This window comes from Taudactylus pleione, unplaced genomic scaffold (assembly GCF_031769625.1).
Source record: "Taudactylus pleione unplaced genomic scaffold, aTauple2 ptg000841l, whole genome shotgun sequence".
NCBI lineage: Eukaryota > Metazoa > Chordata > Amphibia > Anura > Myobatrachidae > Taudactylus > Taudactylus pleione.
The window spans coordinates 199,167-213,797 of record NW_028285243.1 but is presented as its reverse complement, the minus strand read 5'-3'; the positions used below and the strand labels follow the sequence as shown (position 1 = coordinate 213,797).

The 14,631-nt window shown below is 56.7% G+C and overlaps 1 protein-coding gene across 5 annotated transcripts in view; it reads left to right on the top strand.

Annotated features, from left to right (window-relative positions):
• GATAD2B (GATA zinc finger domain containing 2B) overlaps positions 1-14,370 on the top strand; it is a 148,343-nt gene extending 133,973 nt beyond the window's left edge. For 3 of the 5 annotated variants that reach the window (XM_088458517.1, XM_088458514.1, XM_088458518.1), the window contains exons 7-11: positions 10,146-10,461; positions 10,543-10,745; positions 11,014-11,115; positions 11,192-11,306; positions 11,399-14,370. In XM_088458517.1, the coding sequence (XP_088314643.1) occupies positions 10,146-10,461; positions 10,543-10,745; positions 11,014-11,115; positions 11,192-11,306; positions 11,399-11,532 (870 nt within the window). In that variant the 3' untranslated portion in view covers positions 11,533-14,370. The remainder of the gene's footprint in view (positions 1-10,145; positions 10,462-10,542; positions 10,746-11,013; positions 11,116-11,191; positions 11,307-11,398) is intronic. The other 2 variants (XM_088458519.1, XM_088458515.1) reach the window with 2 other exon arrangements.
• The last annotated feature ends 261 nt before the right edge of the window (positions 14,371-14,631 follow it).

The following is a 14,631-nucleotide window of genomic DNA, read 5'->3' as shown; positions in this document are numbered from 1 at the left end:
GCAGTCCAGCTCCTCAGTCCCCTGCCAGCGCTCCTCCTCCTCAGCCTGTCATGACTGCCTGTGTTTCCCTGCAGCAGTCCAGCTCCTCAGTCCCCTGCCTGCGCTCCTCCTCCTCCTCAGCCTGTAATGACTTTGCCTGTGTTTCCCTGCAGCAGTCCAGCTCCTCAGTCCCCTGCCAGCGCTCCTCCTCCTCCTCAGCCTGTAATGACTTTGCCTGTGATTCCCTGCAGCAGTCCAGCTCCTCAGTCCCCTACCAGCCTTCCTCCTTCTCCTCAGCCTGTAATGACTTTGCCTCTGTTTCCCTGCAGCAGTCCAGCTCCTCAGTCCCCTGCCACCGCTCCTCCTCCTCCTCAGCCTGTAATGACTTTGCCTGTGTTTCCCTGCAGCAGTCCAGCTCCTCAGTCCCCTGCCAGCGCTCCTCCTCCTCCTCAGCCTGTAATGACTTTGCCTGTGTTTCCCTGCAGCAGTCCAGCTCCTCAGTCCCCTGCCAGTGCTTCTCCTCCTCCTCAGCCTGTAATGACTTTGCCTGTGTTTCCCTGCAGCAGTCCAGCTCCTCAGTCCCCTGCCAGCGCTCCTCCTTCTCCTCAGCCTGTAATGACTTTGCCTGTGTTTCCCTGCAGCAGTCCAGCTCCTCAGTCCCCTGCCAGCGCTCCTCCTCCTCCTCAGCCTGTAATGACTTTGCCTGTGATTCCCTGCAGCAGTCCAGCTCCTCAGTCCCCTACCAGCCTTCCTCCTTCTCCTCAGCCTGTAATGACTTTGCCTCTGTTTCCCTGCAGCAGTCCAGCTCCTCAGTCCCCTGCCACCGCTCCTCCTCCTCCTCAGCCTGTAATGACTTTGCCTGTGTTTCCCTGCAGCAGTCCAGCTCCTCAGTCCCCTGCCAGCGCTCCTCCTCCTCCTCCTCCTCAGCCTGTAATGACTTTGCCTGTGTTTCCCTGCAGCAGTCCAGCTCCTCAGTCCCCTGCCAGTGCTTCTCCTCCTCCTCAGCCTGTAATGACTTTGCCTGTGTTTCCCTGCAGCAGTCCAGCTCCTCAGTCCTCTGCCTGCTCTCCTTCTCCTCAGCCTGTAATGACTTTGCCTGTGTTTCCCTGCAGCAGTCCAGCTCCTCAGTCCCCTGCCTGCGCTCCTCCTCCTCCTCAGCCTGTAATGACTCTGCCTGTGTTTCCCTGCAGCAGTCCAGCTCCTCAGTCCCCTGCCAGTGCTCCTCCTCCTCAGCCTGTAATGACTTTGCCTGTGTTTCCCTGCAGCAGTCCAGCTCCTCAGTCCCCTGCCAGTGCTCCACCTCCTCAGCCTGTAATGACTTTGCCTGTGTTTCCTTGCAGCAGTCCAGCTCCTCAGTCCCCTCCCAGCGCTCCTCCTCCTCAGCCTGTAATGACTTTGCCTGTGTTTCCCTGCAGTAGTCCAGCTCCTCAGTCCCCTGCCAGCGCTCCTCCTCCTCAGCCTGTAATGACTTTGCCTGTGTTTCCCTGCAGCAGTCCAGCTCCTCAGTCCCCTGCCTGCGCTCCTCCTCCTCCTCCTCAGCCTGTAATGACTTTGCCTGTGTTTCCCTGCAGCAGTCCAGCTCCTCAGTCCCCTACCAGCGCTCCTCCTCCTCCTCAGCCTGTAATGACTTTGCCTCTGTTTCCCTGCAGCAGTCCAGCTCCTCAGTCCCCTGCCAGCGCTCCTCCTTCTCCTCAGCCTGTAATGACTTTGCCTGTGTTTCCCTGCAGCAGTCCAGCTCCTCAGTCCCCTGCCAGTCCTCCTCCTCCTCAGCCTGTAATGACTTTGCCTGTGTTTCCCTGCAGCAGTCCAGCTCCTCAGTCCCCTGCCAGCGCTCCTCCTCCTCCTCAGCCTGTAATGACTTTGCCTGTGTTTCCCTGCAGCAGTCCAGCTCCTCAGTCCCCTGCCAGCGCTCCTCCTCCTCCTCAGCCTGTAATGACTTTGCCTGTGTTTCCCTGCAGCAGTCCAGCTCCTCAGTCCCCTGCCAGCGCTCCTCCTCCTCAGCCTGTAATGACTTTGCCTGTGTTTCCCTGCAGCAGTCCAGCTCCTCAGTCCCCTGCCAGCGCTCCTCCTCCTCATCCTGTAATGATTGCCTGTGTTTCCCTGCAGTAGTCCAGCTCCTCAGTCCCCTGCCAGCGCTCCTCCTCCTCCTCAGCCTGTAATGACTTTGCCTGTGTTTCCCTACAGCAGTCCAGCTCCTCAGTCCCCTACCAGCGCTCCTCCTCCTCCTCAGCCTGTAATGACTTTGCCTCTGTTTCCCTGCAGCAGTCCAGCTCCTCAGTCCCCTGCCAGCGCTCCTCCTTCTCCTCAGCCTGTAATGACTTTGCCTGTGTTTCCCTGCAGCAGTCCAGCTCCTCAGTCCCCTGCCAGCGCTCCTCCTCCTCCTCAGCCTGTAATGACTTTGCCTGTGTTTCCCTGCAGCAGTCCAGCTCCTCAGTCCCCTGCCAGCGCTCCTCCTCCTCCTCCTCAGCCTGTAATGACTTTGCCTCTGTTTCCCTGCAGCAGTCCAGCTCCTCAGTCCCCTGCCAGTGCTCCTCCTCCTCAGCCTGTAATGACTTTGCCTGTGTTTCCCTGCAGCAGTCCAGCTCCTCAGTCCCCTGCCAGTGCTCCACCTCCTCAGCCTGTAATGACTCTGCCTGTGTTTCCCTGCAGCAGTCCAGCTCCTCAGTCCCCTGCCAGTGATCCTCCTCCTCAGCCTGTAATGACTTTGCCTGTGTTTCCCTGCAGCAGTCCAGCTCCTCAGTCCCCTGCCAGTGCTCCACCTCCTCAGCCTGTAATGACTTTGCCTGTGTTTCCCTGCAGCAGTCCAGCTCCTCAGTCCCCTCCCAGCGCTCCTCCTCCTCAGCCTGTAATGACTTTGCCTGTGTTTCCCTGCAGTAGTCCAGCTCCTCAGTCCCCTGCCAGCGCTCCTCCTCCTCAGCCTGTAATGACTTTGCCTGTGTTTCCCTGCAGCAGTCCAGCTCCTCAGTCCCCTGCCTGCGCTCCTCCTCCTCAGCCTGTAATGACTTTGCCTGTGTTTCCCTGCAGCAGTCCAGCTCCTCAGTCCCCTGCCAGCGCTCCTCCTCCTCCTCAGCCTGTAATGACTTTGCCTGTGTTTCCCTGCAGCAGTCCAGCTCCTCAGTCCCCTGCCAGCGCTCCTCCTCCTCAGCCTGTCATGACTGCCTGTGTTTCCCTGCAGCAGTCCAGCTCCTCAGTCCCCTGCCTGCGCTCCTCCTCCTCCTCAGCCTGTAATGACTTTGCCTCTGTTTCCCTGCAGCAGTCCAGCTCCTCAGTCCCCTGCCAGCGCTCCTCCTCCTCCTCAGCCTGTAATGACTTTGCCTGTGATTCCCTGCAGCAGTCCAGCTCCTCAGTCCCCTACCAGCCTTCCTCCTTCTCCTCAGCCTGTAATGACTTTGCCTCTGTTTCCCTGCAGCAGTCCAGCTCCTCAGTCCCCTGCCACCGCTCCTCCTCCTCCTCAGCCTGTAATGACTTTGCCTGTGTTTCCCTGCAGCAGTCCAGCTCCTCAGTCCCCTGCCAGCGCTCCTCCTCCTCCTCAGCCTGTAATGACTTTGCCTGTGTTTCCCTGCAGCAGTCCAGCTCCTCAGTCCCCTGCCAGCGCTTCTCCTCCTCCTCAGCCTGTAATGACTTTGCCTGTGTTTCCCTGCAGCAGTCCAGCTCCTCAGTCCCCTGCCTGCGCTCCTTCTCCTCAGCCTGTAATGACTTTGCCTGTGTTTCCCTGCAGCAGTCCAGCTCCTCAGTCCCCTGCCTGCGCTCCTCCTCCTCCTCAGCCTGTAATGACTTTGCCTGTGTTTCCCTGCAGCAGTCCAGCTCCTCAGTCCCCTGCCAGTGCTCCTCCTCCTCAGCCTGTAATGACTTTGCCTGTGTTTCCCTGCAGCAGTCCAGCTCCTCAGTCCCCTGCCAGTGCTCCTCCTCCTCAGCCTGTAATGACTTTGCCTGTGTTTCCCTGCAGCAGTCCAGCTCCTCAGTCCCCTGCCTGCGCTCCTTCTCCTCAGCCTGTAATGACTTTGCCTGTGTTTCCCTGCAGCAGTCCAGCTCCTCAGTCCCCTGCCTGCGCTCCTCCTTCTCCTCAGCCTGTAATGACTCTGCCTGTGTTTCCCTGCAGCAGTCCAGCTCCTCAGTCCCCTGCCTGCGCTCCTCCTCCTCCTCAGCCTGTAATGACTCTGCCTGTGTTTCCCTGCAGCAGTCCAGCTCCTCAGTCCCCTGCCTGCGCTCCTCCTCCTCCTCAGCCTGTAATTACTCTGCCTGTGTTTCCCTGCAGCAGTCCAGCTCCTCAGTCCCCTGCCAGTGCTCCTCCTCCTCAGCCTGTAATGACTTTGCCTGTGTTTCCCTGCAGCAGTCCAGCTCCTCAGTCCCCTGCCAGTGCTCCACCTCCTCAGCCTGTAATGACTTTGCCTGTGTTTCCTTGCAGCAGTCCAGCTCCTCAGTCCCCTCCCAGCGCTCCTCCTCCTCAGCCTGTAATGACTTTGCCTGTGTTTCCCTGCAGTAGTCCAGCTCCTCAGTCCCCTGCCAGCGCTCCTCCTCCTCAGCCTGTAATGACTTTGCCTGTGTTTCCCTGCAGCAGTCCAGCTCCTCAGTCCCCTGCCTGCGCTCCTCCTCCTCCTCCTCAGCCTGTAATGACTTTGCCTGTGTTTCCCTGCAGCAGTCCAGCTCCTCAGTCCCCTACCAGCGCTCCTCCTCCTCCTCAGCCTGTAATGACTTTGCCTCTGTTTCCCTGCAGCAGTCCAGCTCCTCAGTCCCCTGCCAGCGCTCCTCCTTCTCCTCAGCCTGTAATGACTTTGCCTGTGTTTCCCTGCAGCAGTCCAGCTCCTCAGTCCCCTGCCAGTCCTCCTCCTCCTCAGCCTGTAATGACTTTGCCTGTGTTTCCCTGCAGCAGTCCAGCTCCTCAGTCCCCTGCCAGTGCTCCACCTCCTCAGCCTGTAATGACTTTGCCTGTGTTTCCCTGCAGCAGTCCAGCTCCTCAGTCCCCTGCCAGCGCTCCTCCTCCTCCTCAGCCTGTAATGACTTTGCCTGTGTTTCCCTGCAGCAGTCCAGCTCCTCAGTCCCCTGCCAGCGCTCCTCCTCCTCAGCCTGTAATGACTTTGCCTGTGTTTCCCTGCAGCAGTCCAGCTCCTCAGTCCCCTGCCAGCGCTCCTCCTCCTCATCCTGTAATGATTGCCTGTGTTTCCCTGCAGTAGTCCAGCTCCTCAGTCCCCTGCCAGCGCTCCTCCTCCTCCTCAGCCTGTAATGACTTTGCCTGTGTTTCCCTACAGCAGTCCAGCTCCTCAGTCCCCTACCAGCGCTCCTCCTCCTCCTCAGCCTGTAATGACTTTGCCTCTGTTTCCCTGCAGCAGTCCAGCTCCTCAGTCCCCTGCCAGCGCTCCTCCTTCTCCTCAGCCTGTAATGACTTTGCCTGTGTTTCCCTGCAGCAGTCCAGCTCCTCAGTCCCCTGCCAGCGCTCCTCCTCCTCCTCAGCCTGTAATGACTTTGCCTGTGTTTCCCTGCAGCAGTCCAGCTCCTCAGTCCCCTGCCAGCGCTCCTCCTCCTCCTCAGCCTGTAATGACTTTGCCTGTGTTTCCCTGCAGCAGTCCAGCTCCTCAGTCCCCTGCCAGTGCTCCTCCTCCTCCTCAGCCTGTAATGACTTTGCCTGTGTTTCCCTGCAGCAGTCCAGCTCCTCAGTCCCCTGCCAGCGCTCCTCCTCCTCCTCAGCCTGTAATGACTTTGCCTGTGTTTCCCTGCAGCAGTCCAGCTCCTCAGTCCCCTGCCAGCGCTCCTCCTCCTTCTCAGCCTGTAATGACTTTGCCTGTGTTTCCCTGCAGCAGTCCAGCTCCTCATTCCCCTGCCAGCGCTCCTCCTCCTCAGCCTGTAATGACTTTGCCTGTGTTTCCCTGCAGCAGTCCAGCTCCTCAGTTCCCTGCCAGCGCTCCTCCTCCTCAGCCTGTAATGACTTTGCCTGTTTCCCTGCAGCAGTCCAGCTCCTCAGTCCCCTGCCTGCGCTCCTCCTCCTCAGCCTGTAATGACTTTGCCTGTGTTTCCCTGCAGCAGTCCAGCTCCTCAGTCCCCTGCCTGCGCTCCTCCTCCTCAGCCTGTAATGACTTTGCCTGTGTTTCCCTGCAGCAGTCCAGCTCCTCAGTCCCCTGCCAGCGCTCCTCCTCCTCCTCAGCCTGTAATGACTTTGCCTGTGTTTCCCTGCAGTAGTCCAGCTCCTCAGTCCCCTGCCAGCGCTCCTCCTCCTCCTCAGCCTGTAATGACTTTGCCTGTGTTTCCCTGCAGCAGTCCATCTCCTCAGTCCCCTGCCAGCGTTCCTCCTCCTCAGCCTGTAATGACTTTGCCTGTGTTTCCCTGCCGCAGTCCAGCTCCTCAGTCCCCTGCCAGCGCTCCTCCTCCTCAGCCTGTAATGACTTTGCCTGTGTTTCCCTGCAGCAGTCCAGCTCCTCAGTCCCCTGCCAGTGCTCCTCCTCCTCCTCAGCCTGTAATGATTTTGCCTGTGTTTCCCTGCAGCAGTCCAGCTCCTCAGTCCCCTGCCAGCGCTCCTCCTCCTCCTCAGCCTGTAATGACTTTGCCTGTGTTTCCCTGCAGCAGTCCAGCTCCTCAGTCCCCTGCCAGCGCTCCTCCTCCTCCTCAGCCTGTAATGATTTTGCCTGTGTTTCCCTGCAGCAGTCCAGCTCCTCGGTCCCCTGCCAGCGCTCCTCCTCCTCCTCAGCCTGTAATGACTTTGCCTGTGTTTCCCTGCAGCAGTCCAGCTCCTCAGTCCCCTGCCTGCGCTCCTCCTCCTCCTCAGCCTGTAATGACTTTGCCTGTGTTTCCCTGCAGCAGTCCAGATCCTCAGTCCCCTGCCAGCGCTCCTGCTCCTCCTCAGCCTGTAATGACTTTGCCTGTGTTTCCCTGCAGCAGTCCAGCTCCTCAGTCCCCTGCCTGCGCTCCTCCTCCTCCTCAGCCTGTAATGAGTTTGCCTCTGTTTCCCTGCAGCAGTCCAGCTCCTCAGTCCCCTGCCAGCGCTCCTCCTCCTCCTCAGCCTGTAATGACTTTGCCTGTGTTTCCCTGCAGCAGTCCAGATCCTCAGTCCCCTGCCAGCGTTCCTCCTCCTCAGCCTGTAATGACTTTGCCTGTGTTTCCCTGCCGCAGTCCAGCTCCTCAGTCCCCTGCCACCGCTCCTCCTCCTCCTCAGCCTGTAATGACGTTGCCTGTGTTTCCCTGCAGCAGTCCAGCTCCTCAGTCCCCTGCCAGCGCTCCTCCTCCTCCTCAGCCTGTAATGACTTTGCCTGTGTTTCCCTGCAGCAGTCCAGCTCCTCAGTCCCCTGCCAGCGCTCCTCCTCCTCAGCCTGTAATGACTTTGCCTGTGTTTCCCTGCAGCAGTCCAGCTCCTCAGTCCCCTGCCAGCGCTCCTCCTCCTCATCCTGTAATGATTGCCTGTGTTTCCCTGCAGTAGTCCAGCTCCTCAGTCCCCTGCCAGCGCTCCTCCTCCTCCTCAGCCTGTAATGACTTTGCCTGTGTTTCCCTACAGCAGTCCAGCTCCTCAGTCCCCTACCAGCGCTCCTCCTCCTCCTCAGCCTGTAATGACTTTGCCTCTGTTTCCCTGCAGCAGTCCAGCTCCTCAGTCCCCTGCCAGCGCTCCTCCTTCTCCTCAGCCTGTAATGACTTTGCCTGTGTTTCCCTGCAGCAGTCCAGCTCCTCAGTCCCCTGCCAGCGCTCCTCCTCCTCCTCAGCCTGTAATGACTTTGCCTGTGTTTCCCTGCAGCAGTCCAGCTCCTCAGTCCCCTGCCAGCGCTCCTCCTCCTCCTCAGCCTGTAATGACTTTGCCTGTGTTTCCCTGCAGCAGTCCAGCTCCTCAGTCCCCTGCCAGTGCTCCTCCTCCTCCTCAGCCTGTAATGACTTTGCCTGTGTTTCCCTGCAGCAGTCCAGCTCCTCAGTCCCCTGCCAGCGCTCCTCCTCCTCCTCAGCCTGTAATGACTTTGCCTGTGTTTCCCTGCAGCAGTCCAGCTCCTCAGTCCCCTGCCAGCGCTCCTCCTCCTTCTCAGCCTGTAATGACTTTGCCTGTGTTTCCCTGCAGCAGTCCAGCTCCTCATTCCCCTGCCAGCGCTCCTCCTCCTCAGCCTGTAATGACTTTGCCTGTGTTTCCCTGCAGCAGTCCAGCTCCTCAGTTCCCTGCCAGCGCTCCTCCTCCTCAGCCTGTAATGACTTTGCCTGTTTCCCTGCAGCAGTCCAGCTCCTCAGTCCCCTGCCTGCGCTCCTCCTCCTCAGCCTGTAATGACTTTGCCTGTGTTTCCCTGCAGCAGTCCAGCTCCTCAGTCCCCTGCCTGCGCTCCTCCTCCTCAGCCTGTAATGACTTTGCCTGTGTTTCCCTGCAGCAGTCCAGCTCCTCAGTCCCCTGCCAGCGCTCCTCCTCCTCCTCAGCCTGTAATGACTTTGCCTGTGTTTCCCTGCAGTAGTCCAGCTCCTCAGTCCCCTGCCAGCGCTCCTCCTCCTCCTCAGCCTGTAATGACTTTGCCTGTGTTTCCCTGCAGCAGTCCATCTCCTCAGTCCCCTGCCAGCGTTCCTCCTCCTCAGCCTGTAATGACTTTGCCTGTGTTTCCCTGCCGCAGTCCAGCTCCTCAGTCCCCTGCCAGCGCTCCTCCTCCTCAGCCTGTAATGACTTTGCCTGTGTTTCCCTGCAGCAGTCCAGCTCCTCAGTCCCCTGCCAGTGCTCCTCCTCCTCCTCAGCCTGTAATGATTTTGCCTGTGTTTCCCTGCAGCAGTCCAGCTCCTCAGTCCCCTGCCAGCGCTCCTCCTCCTCCTCAGCCTGTAATGACTTTGCCTGTGTTTCCCTGCAGCAGTCCAGCTCCTCAGTCCCCTGCCAGCGCTCCTCCTCCTCCTCAGCCTGTAATGATTTTGCCTGTGTTTCCCTGCAGCAGTCCAGCTCCTCGGTCCCCTGCCAGCGCTCCTCCTCCTCCTCAGCCTGTAATGACTTTGCCTGTGTTTCCCTGCAGCAGTCCAGCTCCTCAGTCCCCTGCCTGCGCTCCTCCTCCTCCTCAGCCTGTAATGACTTTGCCTGTGTTTCCCTGCAGCAGTCCAGATCCTCAGTCCCCTGCCAGCGCTCCTGCTCCTCCTCAGCCTGTAATGACTTTGCCTGTGTTTCCCTGCAGCAGTCCAGCTCCTCAGTCCCCTGCCTGCGCTCCTCCTCCTCCTCAGCCTGTAATGAGTTTGCCTCTGTTTCCCTGCAGCAGTCCAGCTCCTCAGTCCCCTGCCAGCGCTCCTCCTCCTCCTCAGCCTGTAATGACTTTGCCTGTGTTTCCCTGCAGCAGTCCAGATCCTCAGTCCCCTGCCAGCGTTCCTCCTCCTCAGCCTGTAATGACTTTGCCTGTGTTTCCCTGCCGCAGTCCAGCTCCTCAGTCCCCTGCCACCGCTCCTCCTCCTCCTCAGCCTGTAATGACGTTGCCTGTGTTTCCCTGCAGCAGTCCAGCTCCTCAGTCCCCTGCCAGCGTTCCTCCTCCTCAGCCTGTAATGACTTTGCCTGTGTTTCCCTGCCGCAGTCCAGCTCCTCAGTCCCCTGCCAGCGCTCCTCCTCCTCCTCAGCCTGTAATGACTTTGCCTGTGTTTCCCTGCAGCAGTCCAGCTCCTCAGTCCCCTGCCAGCGCTCCTCCTTCTCAGCCTGTAATGACTCTGCCTGTGTTTCCCTGCAGCAGTCCAGCTCCTCAGTCCCCTGCCAGCGTTCCTCCTCCTCAGCCTGTAATAACTCTGCCTGTGTTTCCCTGCCGCAGTCCAGCTCCTCAGTCCCCTGCCAGCGCTCCTCCTCCTCCTCAGCCTGTAATGACTTTGCCTGTGTTTCCCTGCAGCAGTCCAGCTCCTCAGTCCCCTGCCAGCGCTCCACCTCCTCAGCCTGTAATGACTTTGCCTGTGTTTCCCTGCAGCAGTCCAGCTCCTCAGTCCCCTGCCAGCGCTCCTCCTCCTCAGCCTGTAATGACTTTGCCTGTGTTTCCCTGCAGCAGTCCAGCTCCTCAGTCCCCTGCCAGCGCTCCTCCTCCTCAGCCTGTAATGACTTTGCCTGTGTTTCCCTGCAGCAGTCCAGCTCCTCTGTCCCCTGCCAGCGCTCCTCCTCCTCCTCAGCCTGTAATGACTTTGCCTGTGTTTCCCTGCAGCAGTCCAGCTCCTCAGTCCCCTGCCAGCGCTCCTCCTCCTCCTCAGCCTGTAATGACTTTGCCTGTGTTTCCCTGCAGCAGTCCAGCTCCTCTGTCCCCTGCCAGCGTTCCTCCTCCTCAGCCATGTATATGAACCTGGGCTCTCATATGCAGGCTAGTTCCGTGAACAGAGTGTCTTCCCCGCTGCCCAGCCCCAGTTCCATGGCGGATCCCGTCAGCTCACAAGCGGCTGCTAAACTCGCCCTTCGGAAACAGCTGGAGAAGACGCTGCTGGAAATCCCCCCTCCGAAGCCCCCCGCTCCGCTCCTCCACTTTCTGCCCAGTGCAGCCAACAGCGAGTTCATCTACATGGTGGGGCTGGAGGAAGTGGTGCAGAGCGTAATAGACAGCCAGGGTAAGTGCCCGGAGCCACGCCAGTCCTGCTGCCAGAGCGGCTGATCTCCTGTGTCTTCTCACCCACCTCTCTCTCCCCCAGGGAAGGGCTGCTCCTCGCTCCTGCACATCGACCCCTTCACGTGCGCTCAGTGCCGCACAGACTTCACCCCTCACTGGAAGCAGGAGAAGAGCGGGAAGATCCTGTGCGAACAATGCATGACGTCCAATCAGAAGAAGGCGCTGAAGGCGGAACACACAAACCGACTTAAAAACGCATTTGTTAAAGCCTTGCAGCAAGAGCAGGTGGGTGCGATGAGGTGCCCGACATACGGGGGGAGGGGGGGGGGTTTGTGGGGGTCATGTATCACATGTTTACTCCTAATATGTGGTGTATCGCACTATATAGAGATATATTTCCTGCCATGGCCTCATTCCTCCCCTGTGTCTTTAGCCTCCTCCTGGCCTCACACCTCCCTTGTGTACGGCCTCCCTATGTCCCAGCTTCTCCATGTCATGGCCTCGCTCCTCTCCTGCCCCTTTCGTGGGCCAATAACGTTCTTCCATCTTGCAGGAGATTGAGCAGCGGTTACAGCACCAGGCGTCACTATCGCCAGGCAACGCTTCCGTGGTCAGCAAGCAGGACGGCATCATGAGACATCACTCCATGCGACAGGTAGGGTGCTCGACGCGATGGCCAAAGCCGTGAAGTAGGCGAGGCCGCTGACCTCCTCCATCTGTCTTCCTAACAGGCCACTCAGCCGCAGAATACGCTGCAGAGAGGGATTCCCACCGCGCGCTCAATGTTGTCCAACTTTGCCCAGGCCCCGCAGCTGCCTGTTACCGGGAGTTTGCTTGGCATGCCAGGTAAGGAAGTCCGAGATCCGTTAGGTGTCTTATCCCCCGACCGAGCTCCCATCTCCAGCTTCACGCCTTTCAATGATGTCTCTGGTTCCTAGGTGTCAACATAGCCTACCTGAACGCCGGGATGGGGGGTCACAAAGCCACCAGCTTGGCGGACCGGCAGCGGGAATACCTCCTGGATATGATCCCTCCACGTTCCATATCGCAGTCCATTAGTGGGCAGAAATAGCCCCTGTTTACCAGCCCTTCCTCCTAGCAGACAAACTGGCAGACGTTACTGACAATGGGGACCTGGTATCTGCCAGTCTCCCCCTTCCCAAGAGCAGCTTATAAAGGTTCCGTGTTTGTGCTTTTCCCCTACCCTCGGACTGGCTTTGGTTTTATTAATTTTTTTTTTTTATACATTTGTTTTTTTTTGCTGGTGCCACATACGTAATATAACATGATTTGAGTTCTCCTCCCGATGAACATTATGAGACAGGGGGGCTGACTTGGGACCTGCTGGTGATCTGTGACCATCCCAAAAAAGGCTCGGAGTTAGACTGGCAGGAAGATGCCCCTGGGCAGCCACCATCGGGTGATGGTACCTTGCCAGTGGCTTTCCCACCGGACGTTGCAGTGCCCAGGAGCGGGCTGCGAATATGAGGTGGGGGAATCAGAGGGATGGCCAATAGTGACTCAACGCATTTCAGACGCTCTGCAGTGCAGAGTATTACTTTCCGTTAAACGGAAGAGGATCCCTAACGTTTTTCCTCCAAGCCTTCTGTGGTCACCCTGTTACTGGAGAGCCGCTTCTGCCGCCACGTCCAAGAGGGTACCCGTATGGATTCGTGTTGCAGGAAGGCTGAACCCTTGCCACCAGTATTTGCACTAACTACGTGTCCGTGGCGCTGGCGATCCGCTGACTGCTAGGACTGTCTCTAGCAGGATCCTGAAGCACATCAGCCACCCGGCGGACTATAACATGAGTCGTGACTCCAGATGGCGGCAGTTGTCTGGTTCTCCCGGAGGAGGACCCACATGTACCGCAGCTCCCCCCCCCCACATGGAGATGATGTTTACTCGCCCTTCTTACAACAGTGTTTGGCAGCTGTTGTGGCTGAGGAGTACCACGGAACCTCCCTGCTAGTATGAAGTCCCAGGACTCCGCCCTCAACCATGCCAGCGTGCCATCTTTCTCTCGTGCTTACTGTGCTCCGGGGAAACGCACAGTATAAAATAAGCCCCAGTTGTATTAACAAGGCGGACCGAGTTTGTCCTAAAAGCACTTAACCCTCTAAAACCTTTCACCGCTGGACGATTTCTGCACAGTGCCGTTATACTACAAGGCAAAAATGGCACACTGTGAGATTATCAGTGTTAATTTAGCAGCATTACTGTGCTTTACGCAACCTGGACAAGGCCACGAGCCTCAATCATGGGAATATTGTCTTGTCGTACTTGGGGGGGGTACTTTTTGGTTAGTGTAGCACTATAGGTTACGCCCTGACCACTTATGCACTGCACCAACCCCCTCACTGATACTGGTCCCTCTGCTGCTCTGCAAGCCATTGTAATATCTATAAAGCCCACTAGATGGCGAGCATCAGTGCAAATCCTGGATGAAGCCGTTTGTGTTGTCTCTGACGGCAGAACAGATGATTTGTTAGCTGTATGTAGATCTGCGGGCGGTAAGGGGGCTGCTGTCAGTGGTACATTGCTGTGCATCCTTCGTCCTCTTTTAGCCACTGGGGTGTGTAAACGATACACGTGACCACTTGCGTCATGCCCGGTGGGGTCCTCGGGGATAGGACACCTCTGCCCGATCACAGCGGAGGATGCACAGCAAGGTGGGGTCTGTGTGTGACTCCTGTGAGCACTAGTTGATAATAATAATCAGCCTTTTAAGCTCCCCTCCTTGCACCCTGTTTTCTGTTCAGTTTCTCCTTCTTGTAAAGTGACAGTTCTCCTGAAACTACAACTGTCACCCTCGGGTGCAGCTAACTCTAATGGGCCGCTGAGATTTTAGAGGTTACTTCATTTTTTTTCTTTCCTGACCGGTGTCCAGAGATGGGAATCCACTTTCTCCTACAAGTTGCAAGAGGAGACAGGTGGCGGAGTCCAGCTATGAGCCCCCACACACCCCCCGTGCACCCCCCTTTTATGCAATGACATTCTGTTACTACCCCTTGTTCAGATCTTCAGTTCTTTATAAGAAAAACAAATGACAGCGAGAAAGACATTGTTGTTACTGTTGGTTGATGCAACAACCGTTTTACCTTCTCAGTGTATAAAAAGCTATTTCTGGACAAGTTTAAATATAAAAAAAAAAAAAAATACAGAAAATGTATATTATGTGTAAAAAAATCTAAAATGGTCAGATGAACACACAACAAACCAGAGCTTATTAGTGTGAGGCGTATGTCACTGTGTATCGTAGTCTGTGTTCTCGGCATGAATATGCAAAAGGCAGCGTGCGCAAAACGGCGCCTCCATTAAATCTCCCATCGCCAGTTTGATTATTATTATTTTTTTATTTTATCGTAAATAAATTTGTCCATTTAATGGATTATAAAGAATTTTTACAGCGTCTTTACGCATCAGCCGTCGCGGTTCTTCAGGTCTCATCGTCCTTGATGGGGTATGACGGGAGTGACGCACTGACGCGCAGCTGCGTGTGAAAAATCCCCACCGGCTTGTTATACCACACTGTGGGGGGGGGGGGGGGAGGGGTGACGGGAAAATGCTGCCTTTTGCACTGTGGAGGTATCCCCCAATGTATTATTTTTCCACAAGTTACCACATTGTGTTTTTGCAATTTGGTTTTCAGAGGCTGCAAGCCGTGTTTTCTCCTTCTAGATTACCCCCAACCACCCCCCCACCACCCGACAGTGACCGACTTCTGCAGACAAAAAAAAAATATGAAAAACATAATTAAAATTCTTATTTTTTTTTTTTTTTTGAGAAAGGATTTAAAAAAAAACAAAAACAAAAAAAAAGGAAACAAAAAAGTCAAAAACAAAACCCTTTGTAATATTTATCACTTGCAAGCTTCGTTTAATAAAGAAAGGAACGGTTTATAACTTTTTATTGGGCTGTGGAGTTTTTCCAGGTTGAAGGGGGGTGGGGGGGGTCACTTCCGGGTTTACTGAGTTACTTTGACAGCACGGAATATAGATTTTCTCTCCGGGGCATGGGGGAGCTTGCCAGGACAGAAGCTGTATATTGCAAAGACTCATATTCTGCATGATATGCAAGGACTGTATATACTAGTTTGTTCAGAGTGACGTATATGGAATCCTGCTCTGCAGAAATCTATTGCATGGTGGGCGGGTCCAGTGATGTCACA